General features: G+C 36.1%; 1 protein-coding gene across 1 annotated transcript in view; it reads left to right on the top strand.

The window, feature by feature from the left end:
* Positions 1–15,610, top strand: part of LOC132199576 (cysteine-rich motor neuron 1 protein-like) — a 138,788-nt gene that overhangs the window by 37,878 nt on the left and 85,300 nt on the right. Inside the window, exon 3 of the mRNA XM_059624401.1 lies at positions 8,602–8,766. Coding sequence (XP_059480384.1) covers positions 8,602–8,766 — 165 coding nt within the window. The remainder of the gene's footprint in view (positions 1–8,601; positions 8,767–15,610) is intronic.

Raw genomic sequence — 15,610 nt, 5'->3', positions numbered from 1 at the left:
AATAATAATTATAAATACTTTCATCTTGCATTAAGTTTTAATTTTTGTGTTAGATGCAACTTAGTCAGGTTGATTTTTGCATGGTTATTGATGTTTATTGATTTGTTGATGTACAGAGAGACTAAAGCTCTTAAGATTTGTATAAAGAGGCTCACGAAAATCAATCGTTGGATTAAGGAATAAGAAAAAATTAAGGAGCCCCTTATTCAAAGCGGCGTGGGCGGTGGGTTGGTGGGGAAAACCTTCCTCGCGCCTATTATCCCAGTCATAAACGTCAAAATATCGCTTAATTAAAGCTCGTCGATGGCAAGAACAGCAGCATCATCGCCCAAAAGGGAACAAAGCGGCGCTTTTATAGAAGAATGCCTCGACGCAAAAGATTTTCAAGACTCATTAATTAGCCGGCTTTATTTTGGAAGAAGGGCTTTTCTTTGTTCAAAGAATAAGTCACCTGGTCGTGTGTCTCCATCACTACAGAGAGCGGTGACGCTTTGTTTGCTCTCTTCTAGGCCACTTGCGCTACTTGTGAAGTATTTGTAAGCTGGATTGGTCCCGCGGGAACTTAACTTTGGCCCTGAAGGCTCACCTTACGCATGTGCACATAACATATAAACAAACTGTATACCCAAGCAGCAAATAAATGCGGGGAGGCAAAAGGTCACCGCCGCTTCGGAAACAATTGGCTTTATCGTTGGAACGCAGCCTTTCGTTTGCCGCTTAGGCTCGGCAGAAGAGTTTCTTGGAAAACGACCCACTGAGCATTTAAGCGGTCTGCTGCAGCATTATATTAAGGCTTATGATGGGATTCGCCGACTTAAGCTTCTGTTTCATTGAGAATTAGTGTAATTGTTGATGAAATGTTGAATTGAACTGAAAGGAAGGAAAGGAGGATACTACATCAAATTTAATGAACCCTAAATTTATTCCCAACTCATTATAATTGCAACTTGCAATTTATTCACAAGCATTTTTTTATTGAAGAATTATCGGTGAGTAATTTTGGTTTAAATGAAAGAATTTTTAAACTAAAATGATTTTTTAAAATATTGTAAAATTTTCAACAATATTAATTATGATATAAATGATTGAAATATACACGTACAACTTTTACTTGAATATTAGGGAAACTATTTTTGTGAACAAGAATTTGGATAGATAAAAAAAAATTATGAATTTTAGACATTATATTCTATTAGTTTTATCAGTTGAAAATTTTTCAGCGGTAAACATAGAATATTTTATTTCAAATTTCAAAAATTAGTTGGCATTAAAATATCATCATGTAATAAATTTCAATATAAAAATTATCATTCATTAGAATTAATTTAAGCTTAAATGTGTTGAATTGTCCAGGTTGCTGCCCACCCACCCAATAGCCTAATAAGCTCACGGGTGCCATAAGCAAAAAAAAAAAAAGGTTGCTGCAACTCCAATACTTATGAACTCGTTTTTATAGTAACTAATTCATAGCTAACTCCATAAGTCTTTAGATTCGAGTTAGGGAAGTTTGTTGTAATTATTTATTCTGCTATTTATAATTTAAAAATTGAAATTAGACAGAATTAAATTTTTTTCACAATTGATTTTCTGACTTGTTGGAGTAAAATAAATTGAATTGAATTGAAATAAATAAAAAAATTATGCTTCAAACACATAATTATTTCTCACAATTATCTGGTTTTTTTTAACGCGATACGTCATTTGAAGTTGATAATAAAATATGCTGACAATTTTTCCTTTGAAAATGAATTCCAGCGCAGACGGAGATTAAATTGCAATCAATCTTTCCACGTGTTAATGTGCGCGGAAATATCCTCCTCGCGAACACGAGCCGGTTTGCGTGCCGCTGGAAATGATGTAAGTTCGCAAATGGAGCAGCTCATCAGGGTTCCATTCACATCGTGGAAACGGGCGTGGGGCGCGATTTGAATGAGAAAGCCTGCGTCTTCTCTCCGCCGGCATTGATTTTTATTCGCTGATCGGAACCGAAATCAGGTTGGGGCCTTGCCAAAATGATAATACAGAGAAAGAGAGCCGGTCTGCCGTCAAGCGAGAGACCCACCTCGTCCTTATCCGGACATCAATAAGGAATTGATTTCCGGCCCTTGACTGCGCGTATAGCCCTCAATTTGGCCGAAAGGAGGAAATTTTTTGCTTGGCAGGTCAGTCTGCTCCTTTCCCCGCGCCGTCGGCCATAAACTGGTCGGGCCTATTTCGCTTTATGGCGGCGTAATTTATTCGAATTGTCGCCCTGGAACGGCCAGTTAGCAGATGATTTTCAGCAGCCCGCATGACAAATGCCGCCGCCCCGTGAATGTTGACTCGTTTTTTGCCTCTCGCCGGCGGTGCGACCTTTTTTGTGCCAAACAAACGCCCCGGGGTTTTTGGTGTTTGTGGAGGGCGCCGTGTGACGCTGGTAGAGGACGACGCAGTTTTTTTTCGTGTCTGTTTATTTAAGTGAAATTTCCGAAAAAAGGCCGTGATTGGGTAAATAACTCTTTACCGTAGATGGATGAAATTTTTCCGCAGGAAAATGTGCGCACAAATTCAATTTGACTTTTTTCTTCATACTAAATTGAATAATTTCGTTTAAATTTCTGCAAGTTGTGTGAAAATTTCCCCATCTGCTTGAGTTGGGAATTTGGAGTTCGGCTCTCTACATTCAAAGTGACGCATCTGCAACGCCTTTCCCTCGCTTTCTACTCCAGTGATGCAACGTGGAGTAATTTAATTTGCACACCCCATCAATAAAATTCCGCCTACCCTCTGTCAAAAAGACTCGTCGTTTTCCCTTAAACTTCCTTTCGCCACGCTTAAAGAGCTCAGCCGGTAAAATTGTCTCGTAAGGCTTGCCTAAAGTTAATTAAAAAACTCATCAGTAAAAATTGAAATCAGATGAGCTGAAAATTGAATTAATAACCAAATTTTTTGGGGGATTTAAAGACGAGTGCACCAGAAAATTTGAAAGAGCGATTTTTTAAATATATTTTCAATATTATTTGAAGTGCTTTTGAATTATGAAAGAACTACAATGATTTATGATTAAAAAATTTTTACAAGATTTTTTATTTAATTTTTATTTAATACTTTATAGAGTATATTTAGAAGAATGACTTGATCAAGGGTTGATTTATGGAGCATTGAATTTAAAATCTCCTTTTCCTCCATTGATTGATATTAATTGAGAATAACCAGAATTTAATAATCCTTCTCAAAAATATTTAGGAAAATGTTTTCTAATATAAAACTTCTTACTTTGTGGAAAACAAAAGCATTTTATACATAATACATGTATTATTTTTTGGAATAAATAATGCCAATTTGTGATCGATGGTACAGGAAAAAAGAAACATGAGCACAAAAGAGGAAGTAATTTTTGATCCTCTCTTTCCTCGCATATGGCTGGCATCCCTTCATGCTAAAAAAGACGGAGAATCTCGTTAGGCAAACAAACTCCTCTGATACACAAAACACCAAAAACCCGCTCTGCCTTTTTTAGCAGGAAACAAAACAGAGGCCCCGTTGGGCTGCTTTCCGAGCCGCTAACTTTTAATTGAAATGTCTCTCTCTGTATTCAAAATTTTATTTGAAAAATTCAGGTCAGGTCAAATGACGACAACTTACCCCTTGGCATTGAACAACAGAGAAGTTTGCTTTTCGCAACTTGCAAATGAATTCATTGTTCCTAAATTATCTCGCCATTTAACAAAGACGGTGGAAGTCATTAAAATTTCACGGCTGAACAGCAAAGCAGGTAACCGGGCTGGTCTTTCACAACACGAAAGGGATGAATACGCGCACACATTGTTGCACAACTCGCACCCCTTCAACTCCCTGTTGGACCTGCTTGCGGTTCCGCCAACGCAGAAAACACAAATGTTTGCGGTCTGTGCCTCAAGCCGGGAAACAATGGCGGCGGTCAATTCGGAACGACATTTCTCTAATGATTGTAATCACATTGGCCTGCGAGTCGACCAACAATTTAGGATCTAGAGCGCGGGTCTCGGCCGGGAAAATGAGATTTGGGACCAAGAGGCGGATCTGTAAGACGCAGTTTGCTAATGAAGAGTTAAACGCAATTTTCCGCGTCAAGTTGGCGAAGACGAGACTTCTACCAGTAGAAATAAATTTTGCTTGGTAATATTTAAATAAAACAATGTCTATTATAAAATTATACCCGTTATAATTAATATCGAAGGGTGTCATTACTAATTTTATTCTTTTGAAAATGACTTATTAATAATTGATAGGATATTAACCTTTTTAATGTATTGAATTGAGAAATAAATTCTATATAATATATGATTGAATTTATATTATTATTACAATTATGAATCAATCATTTAATTTTTTTTTTTAAGTGACTTAAGAATGTTGGCAATGCAAATGAAAATATATTTTGCAAGGTTAGATTTTATGAGTTTTGATTTAAATATTGATGACTCGTTCACTATTTACAGCGTTGTAGAATTTATTCATTAAGATATAAAATATGAATCAGAGAAAAGGTTCATGGCATGCATAATGCATTATTATTCTGTAAGATGATTACATCATTCATGAGTTTCATGACTGGAGATAATATTTCTTGAAAACTGTGTTCTTTTAGTTGACAAATTTGTCAAATACCGATTTGATACTCTAAATTTTAATTTTAACTAAACATTATAAAATAATGCTAAAATACAATTATTCAGATTAATGCATAGAGCTCTGAGCTTATTCATAATTATATAAAATTCAACATTTAAGTTACCTTTTTGCAACTAAAGTTTATTTGTATTACAATATAGCAGTGCAAAATGTTAGGTCAGAATTGTATGAAAGGGTAGCTAGATTTTAATTAAGAGTTAGGTTGTATTGAAAGCAAAGGTCACGCTCACAAAAGCGGAAAATTCACTTGTTACCGGACATTCCGGCCGCACACAGGTGCCTCGAAAGGCCATTCAGATTGCCAACGTATTTCACCTATTATGCAAAAAGCCTCGAGAACAAAGAGCAAAAGGGTTCCGCACTCACGCGCTGGGCGCTTTTATCATCAACACATGCATAGAAAATAAGTTATAACACCACTCCTACACGAATAAACTTTTTGATAAATATGGTAGCAACACCAAGATTCTGCTAGAATTTGGCTCTCCCTTAAGACATAAAAGGTGAATCAACAGAAATGAGAGAGTCTCGAGTTGAATAATAATAAAAAAGAAATGTCAAAAGTTCGTTCCTTTGTCATGCATCGCTTCATTTGGGGCGAAATGAGAATTGGAAAATTTTACTCCCTCGCTCATAATTTGAAAACTTTTCCAGCAGAAAATATTATTTATCTCCCTTTAAAAGGAATATCTCTCCCTGGAGTTAGATTCAATGGTGTATTAATTATGGACGAATGCGAATTTATTTCGGCGTTCTCTTCCAGGCGAAAAGTTTTCAGGTGAAAACTCTCAGATACGTCCCTCTTGCGAATCGGAAAAGGCATTAGTTTAATGAGATTCTTGTTGGTTAGGCCATTAGTAGTTCAAATCCCAGCAGGTCGTCTCGGCAAGTGCAGAGAAGTGCAATTTGTTTGGGTTAATACTCTGCCGAGTTGTGAGGCTCTCGCGGTTAGAACTAAACTCGCTCAGCCTTCTGAATTTGAAAGCCGGAAAGCTGAATTCATTAGTACTTCTGCCCACTCTGGCTTTAACAGTCAACCCACACAGTTGTGAGAATATAAATAATTGAAACCCTAAATATTCAATTATAATTCGTCATTTCTAAAAACAAAAACAAAATTGGTTGAAGTGAAAGTTGGACATTCACAATTATTAGTCGAGACAAGACAATCAAAACAAGTTGCTTGTTTTGGACGTCTGTTTACTGATACGTGTGTCCATTCATTTCAGTGCCCAGACAATCGCGATACATTCTTCAACGTCCACTGGCACATTCATTGATATTTTCACGGACGTGCCATGCGACAAAAATAATAGCCGGCAGTTGCGAGTGAGCCGCTGCGTTCTATACATCACTGCTGATAATGTTTGCGTATCGAGAGACATGTCATTAGCCATTCTTCATTCCTTTCAGGCGCCGCTCGCTCACTTTGTACACAAAGTACCGGCACCGTTGCATATACTACGTGCGACAGTGCTGAGCGTATTCATGAGGCGGATCTGATTGATGAGAGTCATATTAATGATTGCGCTGTCCCTTGAATTTTAAACCGTCAAATATGACCGCAAGTTTTGCAAACTGTAAATTGATTCTTTTGACTACGTTTACTTTATAAAAAAATGAAAAATTTATTACACATGCAAATAGTTTAAAAATTTTATCTTATTATTAAATCTTTGATGTGTACCATAGTATTTTGTTTTCAATTTCATTCATATATTATATTTCATTAAAGATCGTTTTGACTCTAAATACAAGAAAAAACTTATAGAAGTTATTTTGCATCAAAAATACAAAATTTACATATAATTTCAATTAAATAAACAAATTATATCATTACTAATTCAACTCTAATGTTATTTTAATAAGATTTTAATATTTTATTTTATGCAAATTTAAGATAATATTTTTTGATAATACTGCAATTTTAATTTGGTAGACCTGTAACCTAAATCCTCAACTGTAACTTCATTTTAATACTAATTATGTTTTGAATTAGTGGGTGATATATTATTCTTTTGCTGATTTTTCCAGTTTTAAAATTTGACTACCTTTCCAGTCATTTCAAATAATTATGTATAGAAATAGAAATTAATTTTGTAGTCCTCTCTAATTTAATTTGATGGATGAAAAGCTCAATTGAGATAGATTTCTCGGCAGCAGCTGTCAAGGCGAAGTTTCACTAATTCAAATTCGGAGCACGTCAGCGCAAATAGAGTTAGAAGTCGCTCAATAAAATACACAGAGACCAAATTCATTTAAGAGCAGACTAAATATTCAATTATGCTCTTGGCGCGCTGCAAACTGCGAAACTTCCTCTCCGGCATAGCAGCTCTCTTTCTCCGTCACAAGTTAGTCTCATGAGGAGTGGCACGCCTGTTTTGAAGAATACCCGGAGCAACTTTTGTCACACCTGCTCCTTTTCGTAAAATAACACACACACGTCGGCTAATTTGAATATTCTCTAGCCGCATTTCCAAGCTGGCACAACGCAGTGTTTATTAACATATTAACTAATTGAACGCCTTATGTTTATTCAAAAATGCTAAAATTCTCTCTGAATATAAATCAAACAAAATAAAATTTGATTGCATAATATTCCCTGTATTATTTAAATTTGAAGTTTTGTGAACTATATTTCTTCTCTTAATTAAAAACTTCTTCAGTTTATATACTTTTTTTTAAATTATTTCTTTAATGGAAAGAGAGTAGAAGCTGTTTAGGAGGTCTAATCAAATAATTAAATGGCAAACAAGAGAACTTTGTCTAAATGATGTTCCTCTTTACGTCTGCGTTTGTTCTTTCAGAAATCTTAATGAGAGGAACAAAGCGAGTGGTGCGAGTTTTTTCGCCACTTTGTATGTACTTTTGCGGAAGAACTCTGCTGCCTCCTAATGGTATAATTAGAGGCATGTTCAGTCCTTTGTTTCCCTTTGACAGACCGGCTCTTTCAGGCTCTCTCAGGTCGCGTGTGTAATTAAAAAAGTGCAAACTCCCGGCGGCATTGTGTCTCTCTGGCGCGTAATTTGTCTTGCCATTTTCTAGTTGGCGCCGACATCATTTTCGCTCTCATGGTTATCTCGGGGGAGGCGGGTGAAAATATTTTCATCACCCGCACTTCCCTTATTTTTGACAGCAACCCTCGTGACTCCTTTTTTTTAATATCTCAAAAAGCAGAGGAAGGCTGAAAAAAGAGCGTGTGCTTCTCGTGCCGAGAAATTGCAATTTCTCTTTTGCTCTCTCGCACTCCGTCTTGCCCAATTACATTTTGCATGCGCCGCAGCCCGCCTCGTCATCCGTTGCTCTCGCAAGAAAGATTCTCTCTCACCAAAGTCAATTTCCAGATTTGCACCAAAGCAAGTTATAAAATTCTAATCTACATGATTAGTTTAATAAAAATAGCCTTATTTTTTAAATAATTTTATATAAAAATTTTAAAATTATATTTTATTTTATTTATTTATTAATATTTTAATTTTTTTTACCAAAAAACTCGATTCATTTGGCCAAATTGTCATTTGCGTTGATGCGCTGAAAGAAAAAAGCAAAAGTGAATAATTTTGTAAATTATACTTTAAGATCTATGCTAAAGAAAAATCAAATTTTGAAATGTTATAGTAGTTTATAGACATTTTTTTAGCATTATTATGCGAAAACTTTAAACTATTTGCAATAAGTTTATAAAGTTGCATTTTGTTTTGTTGGGATCAAAACTAACAAAAATTCAATTAATCATGTAATTTAATTAATAATGAAAAATTTAAAAATCCATCTTCTGAACACAAGAAATGAAAATCGATCAACTAGCTAGAATATTAAATGAAATTCAATACTTTTGGATTTGAAAATAATCTCGTTTAAAAAATTAACATGTTTTACAAGACTGCGGACTTTTGCCCAAAAACTAAAAAGTGCCACATTAATGACCGTTGACTTCTTTCGTTTCAGGACCGCCTGCAAAGAAGAGCGGCGACTGTGGCTCTCGGGCCCGAGAAATATCCGGCTGCAACATCGCTGAGGGCAAATGTTCATGCGACACGAGCATCGTCTGCCCTGGCGACCTGCCACCTTTCACCTTTGAGAACCGCGCAGAATGCGAAATCAACCTGTCAGGTAGGATAGAAAATTTGCATGCAAATTAGCCATTATTATATTATGATTGATTGATTGATTTATTTATTAAATACCAACGGTATACAACATACATACTAGACATAAAATAAAGTAAAAATCGGTCAAATGAAGGAACAAAAATTATTTCATCGGTATTGTCTCTCACACTCGGTGTTGTCTCTCACTTTTTCATTGTCGCTGCGGCTGATAACGTAATATTGCTCTTGTTACATTCGAATAAGTGATAAAAAAGAATTTTTTCATCGCAAAATTTACATTTACATTTGTCATCTGCTGCCGTGTGATAGGCTGCATTTGTGCAAAACAGGTAGTGAAAACCGTGGCAAGAGTAGCGGGTGAACATGTGTCTGTCTTTACAATTTGTAGCCTGCCAGTTTTTGTTCGTCATTGCAGGTGTGTTATAAAAATGAGGATTGATTTCCAATTGTTTAAGACGCATGGAGTTAAAAAATTTGTCACTTTCTGAGTGCGCTGGAAGATTGTATTTGTTCATTAAGTCACTGACGATTGTTTCACTTTCCGTTAATGCATATACAAGTCGTGATTTCATTCTTTTAGACAGACTTAAAACTCTCTTTAGGAATCTTGATTTTATGGTTTCTAGTTTTTCCAAATCCCTCTGCTTCAAATACGGCCAAATGGCTTCAATTCCGTAACTTGCAACCGGTGAGATAGCTAAGTCAAATAGTTTTTTGGCCGACTGCAGAGAGGATTTTGGCAAAGCGTTTAGTTTGGCCATTGCAAAGAGTGCCGCTTTCACCCTTTTGCTTACATGATTTGAAAAGCAAGTTCCCGATGATTGAAAAGTTACACCTAAATAGCAGAACTCTGTTACAAATTCAATGTTTTGTCCATTTACATTTAAAATGTCGTCTTTCCTTAGACGGCCTCTACCCTTATTTCTAATTTTGAGAATCTTACACTTATCATAATTCAATTTTAAGTTTTTGGTTGCTAGATATTGCTCAATTTCCAAAAGTGCTGCTTTAATATCTTCAAGGCTATCGCCTATTAGCACAATATCATCTGCGTAAAGTATTGCACGGACATTTTTACAATTTTTTATGGCCTCGTTTAAATCACTGACTGTGAAAATGAATAGAAAAGGAGAAAAGACACCACCTTGTCTGACTCCATTTGACTGTGTTATAGTTTCCGATACAGTGACACCATCATTTACTTGTAGGTAGTTTAGATCTAGCATTTCCGCCACAAGATTAAGTTCACCATGAGCTAATTTTTTAGTAGAAATTAGTTTTTGAAATACAACTTTTCGGTCAATTGTGTCAAAGGCTTTTTTCACATCTAAGAATACACAGTACAATGGCTTCCCTTTTTCATAAACAGATTCATTTATCTCACTAATCAACTCGTTTACAGCTTGTATAGTTGATTTACCTTTGACAAAACCATATTGATTTGGTGGTATATTGTCTATCAGACTTGAAGTAATCCTATTATTAATTATACGATCTAGCAAATTATAGAAAGTGGAGCTTAAACTAATGCCTCGGTAAGAATTTACATTAGAAGTATCACCTTTTCCTTTGAATAGAAGCTTTAGATTAGAGTATTTCCATGCTTCTGGGAATTTTCCGGCGCGAAGACATAAATTGAAAAAGGAAGTCATTTCGGGAGCGAGGCTTGAGAAGAGAGCCTTTAGATTTTCATTTGTTAACATGTCAAAACCTGTTGCCTTTTTTGTTTTTAAACTTTTAACTGCAAATTCTACTTCTTCTTCCATAATATTTTTTAACTCTACATTTTTAGGATATTGGTTTAACAAAGCCTTTAAGTCTAAAGATTGGCCAGGCTTAAGTTTACTTTCATTCAGAAGATTATCCAAAGTTTGCTCCCATGTTTTCATTGGTATATTATTTTCTTTCCAGGTTGAATTATTGTTAAGTTGCAGAAGTTTGTAACATCTTTTTTCTGCTTCCTCTAATATTTTATTGTCTAATTTGTCAACGTATTCCCTTTTCTTAATTTTACAAAGTTTTACATATTCCTTTTTTCCAGTTGAGTATATTTCCATCACTTCGTTTTTATCGTCTTCAAAACCTTTTACCGCTGGAAAAGAGTTAATAAAGGTTCTTAAAAAGTTGAGATCTTGTTTGAAACAGTAGCATTGGTAATCAAACCAGGGCGCGCTTTTCCTTTGGAAATTTTGAGGAGTGATTTTTGACTCTTCAACAAGTGCAAGTACATTTTTGTAGAAATTTTCTATGTTTTCCATTTCAATATCATTTCTTAGAATATCAGTATATTTACATTCAATCAAGTACTTAAGTTTAAGATCATCTACCCTGGGGCGACCTAGCCCTGGTTCATATGGATTAGCATTTGAATTAGGCATCTCAAAATTTATGGAGACCAAGCAATGTTTAGTTAAATGGGGGTCATTGTTTAAATTAAAATTGTTTAGTTTGATTTCTGGGCCCAAAAGAATTAGATCAATAGTGCTGCCTCCTTTTCCAGCTAAGTAGGTTCTCTGAAGAGGGAGGCTGTTTGCAAGAGTAAGGTCATTCATTTCAGCAAAGTCTAGAAAGCTCTTGCCTTTTAAGTTGGTTGAAATTTCAATTCTACAGTTAAAATCTCCAGCGAATACAACCTTTTCAATATTTCTAATTTCTGGGAGAGTTTTCAAGAGTTGCTCCCAAACATCATCCGAATTTAACTTTGGATGCAAATAAGAACCAACAATGGAGAGATGTTCAAAGTTCAAAATTATGAAATTTTTTAATAGTTTGCAATTTATGATTTCCCCAACTTTGCCTTTGTAGTAAATTGCGAGACCTCCCTTTGGTCTGCCACGCGCAGATTTTTCGGCTAGAATATGTTTGCTATAAAACCCCGGAATCGAAAATGGTTCTAGTAAAAAAGTTTCAGTTAATATGAGAATGTCATAATTTTTAAATTCAGTTTCACCAAAGTTGCTATAAACACTTTTAAACCCTTCTACATTCCATAGTAGCAATTTGATGTTTTGTGAACTATTCGTTTCGGGGTCGTTTAAAAATTCTGTGCGGTTATGATACCTGCGCTGTCTTTTTGCACGAAACTAGTGTCACTTTCTTCTGATGGTTGTTCGTTGAGTTGGGGTTGAGTCTGAACGTCATTGTTTGATTTTCGCCACAGTGGGGGTGTTTGTGTTCCAGGTGGTGGGGGAGGGGGGGAATAACTGGTGCTCACTTTGGGGGTGAGCTTTCTGCACTTCCTTCCTCTCGGGGTTTCAGAGGGGGTGGGCCAAGGATTCTGCGTTTCTTCGCTCAGTTCCTCATACCTAGCTACGAGATCTTGTACTGAGGGGGATTCTTCACTTGATGTGGGGTTGATTGCAGTTGTTAGGGGAGCAGGTTGGTTGAGCGGCGCTTCATGTGCGGAAGAGAGATGGTATATGATCACTCGCACGTAAATTAATTTTATAAAGTGCTTAAATCCTTCGTCTCATAAAATATCTGTCTTTAAAATTGCACAAACCACCAGTCTTGTATTACTTAGAAATTTATCTCAAGTCGACTTCAAATGAATTTAATATTCTCATTTGGCGTGTTACAAGGTCAGTTAAAAGGAGCACTTCACACGCCCAAATTCCGCGAGCTCTAGGTATATTAATTACATGTCTCGGTGATCATTTCTCTTGCTCTCGACGAGCTGCGCAAAAAGGGATGATGCCGTCGCGTTTTCGCTAATTAAAAACACTCTCTTCAAAATCCGACGAAACTTCGCGCCTCGTTATTTTCTGAGCGGCTGGCAGTTGAAGAATTGCGAACGTTTTCAAAAGTTTTTGCTCACGAATGAGGCACTCTTTTGCTCTTGACATATGCCCGGATGAGGCAGGCGGTTTGTATAATTTGCGCTGCTCTTGTGCAAAGCGAACATTTTGCAATCGAGGCTGCGTTTGAATCGCGCCCATTAATCATCTCACATGATCCGAGCAAATTGCAGCAATTATTATCGACATCCGTGTAACATAATTTAGGATCAATCCCAACCAAAGGGCGACGATAATGAGACCAACAATTTAACCACAAAATTTATTATATCATAAATTTTTGAAAAGTGGTGTGGAAAATTAACAGGAAAATTTTCAAAATTTACAATGTATAGAGTTTTAATCACTGAATTTTTTCAGGGTGATTTGCGTTTTCAGTTTCTTATCCTTATTGAAAAATAAGGTTTTTCAAGAAAAAAAAAATAAGGTTACATATTGTTTAAATTTTTTTATTTCATGAATTTATTGCAAGTATAGTAGTCAAAAGTTACTAATCTAATTATTTCCCATTTCGAGTGGTTTCTTTAGGTTTTAATTTTCCATCTCATAAGTCTGGAATAGTTCGTCCTGTAGCTTTGACTTTGCATTTATAGTTGATGGGTGCTCAGAAAATTGCAGCGATATATTCGCTGGAAATAAGTTATTGCACGAAAACACTCTCGCTGCACCGCTATTAAAGCGCCGTGTTTTGATGGCTTTCGCTTCTAAATCACACGCCCGCCGCGGCATGAAATATTGCACGCTTAATTTTCCATATCACGCGGCTCGCAGCGGCAACGCCGAAATATAGGCAAGCGGACTGCTTAATTATCCACATGCACAAAATGAGGGATGGTCGGTGCTGCGTCTTAATTGGGCGCTATCACGCCAGCAACGGTGTGTCGGCCAAATTTATGTGCTGAATGATCCGCTAAAATCGCTTCGGTGGAGGGAATGAGATTTTCTCGGCGCGCACTCGAACGCGACTCTTGCGGAAAAGGGCAATGTCGTAAATTTCACTCTGCTGATTTGGCGCATCGTCTTCGCGGATTGTGTTTTAGGAGGCTCTAGAGACAATTAATTTTCCTCATGTGCCGTGAAATTCAGCAGACAGGCGTATTATTAAAGTGTTTCACAGCCACAGCTAAAATTACCAGCGATAAAGATTTTCAAAATAAAGCTCAACAATTTAAAAGCTTTTTTCTTACAAAGAAATTGTACACGTGTCCTGTGGTGACTCATATAATATTTACAAGTACGCAGATTGCTAATCAAACTGACAAGCGAGTTGAAATCGATGATCCGTTTTCTTGTCACCGATTTATTAAACAAACAAGGTTGTTCGCGCCAGCACTTTGTACCTGTCACGCGCGCTTTTATTTTTCTCACTCGACGCCATATGAGAAAAGTCTCGCCGCAGTCAATGTGATCGAATTCGCATGACGCATAATTTGGAACATTTCTCGTACTAAAGTCGACATGAACATTCATTTGGTTGTCATGCGAAATCTGATATCTGCGGTTTGCCGATGACAACATTGTCACTTTTTGTCTAACAAATGAAGTGGACGGAGATGAATAATATAAATTACAGAATTTTAAGACATACATATATCGACGTATGGACAGCAGCGCAGCTCAAGTTGCCAATCGCTCATACAAGCGGTCAATTATTCATTTGGTCAGGATTTTTCAGCAATGAATAAATTGACTGACATAAAGGTGAGAGCAGACTGTAAATTTAATTAGGTATGCATGAAATTATATATTTCTATAATTTCTTACATAAAGTATGTATTTTTTATTCTTTTGTGTCTATGTAGGTAGACAAGTTTACAGAAACACAGTTTTTAATGAGACTTGCGAGTAAAATAGACAATACTAGAAATTCCCTTGATTTTTTTTATTATAAAAATTTTGCTCTGTCTGGAGGTTGATATTTAAAAGTTCCAGCTCCCGTAAGGCACAGGAAATTTGAATTGATCTAACAAGGAGAAGCGATAAAAAAATTATTATTATTGTTTCCTTCCAGGAAATTATGAGCAAAATTTGAAAAAAAAATATATTGCTAACTTTTTTCCAATGATCAAACCGTTTTATAAAATATTTCCTATTAAAATAAATTAGAGATTCAATTTATGGCGAATGATAAGTGTTTTGTACAAATATAACCAAAGAAACTTTTCACGCACAATCATTAAATATTCAATAAATTACAAGCTTGCGTTAGTTCACTCATTGTTTATTTTTGGCAAACAATTATTTTCATTAACTTTCCTCAAAGTTTAGAGACCTTAATGCAAAATGAGGCTTCAGGAATAGCATTATGTTTTGCTTTTGTTAAGAGTGCATCAACCTACTTTCGCATCCACTCATTTCCCATTCAAAAGCTGATAACTCCCATGCACTCCGTGTCTCCCCCGGCGCTCAAAAGTGCACGGTGCGGCAAAAAATTTCGTTTCTCCGTTGCCAAAGTCCAATAAAAGCCATCGCGATAAAAGCTCTTCAGGGCCGCACAATAGCAGCAAACAAAGCTGTGTGTATGTAGTGCGCAATTTATTTTATTCCGACGAGTCGCAAAGTCTCTCTCTCTATCGGGAGGAAAAGCTCCGCCGGCGGCCATCCACAAGAGGAGACCATCGAGTGCCGGCATTCATTTTCCGGCAAACGAAACTTTGCATGCAATCTGCTCCGTGCTTATCTGCAACCGGGCAATGAAGATACCCTTCCAAATGACTCCTCTGAGATCTCAAAATCTGCACGTTTTAAACAGCAAAATGAACGTAGCTCTGTTTATCTCCTCTGGGAAAGCAATGCTGAATTGCAAATTCGCGCATTGTTTGTTCAAATTGAGTAAAAGCAATTTTTATCTGGAACATTTAAAGAATTAAATTCTGCAATATTCTCCCCTAACGAATTGTCTACTGACAATTTTCTTACTTAGTAAATTATAAAATAAAATAGAAAAAATGAGGCTTATAACTTTTTAAATTATGTGTACACTACGTTTGTTGATTTTTTCCTTTTGAAACCAAAAATATTAATTTCCTTTTTGCACTTGCAATATGC

Source organism: Neocloeon triangulifer, unplaced genomic scaffold (genome assembly GCF_031216515.1).
Source record: "Neocloeon triangulifer isolate White Clay Creek 2 clone unplaced genomic scaffold, ASM3121651v1 ptg000014l, whole genome shotgun sequence".
Classification (NCBI taxonomy): domain Eukaryota; kingdom Metazoa; phylum Arthropoda; class Insecta; order Ephemeroptera; family Baetidae; genus Neocloeon; species Neocloeon triangulifer.
The sequence above is the reverse complement of the archived record's forward strand: the minus strand, read 5'-3'. Positions and strand labels throughout refer to the sequence as shown.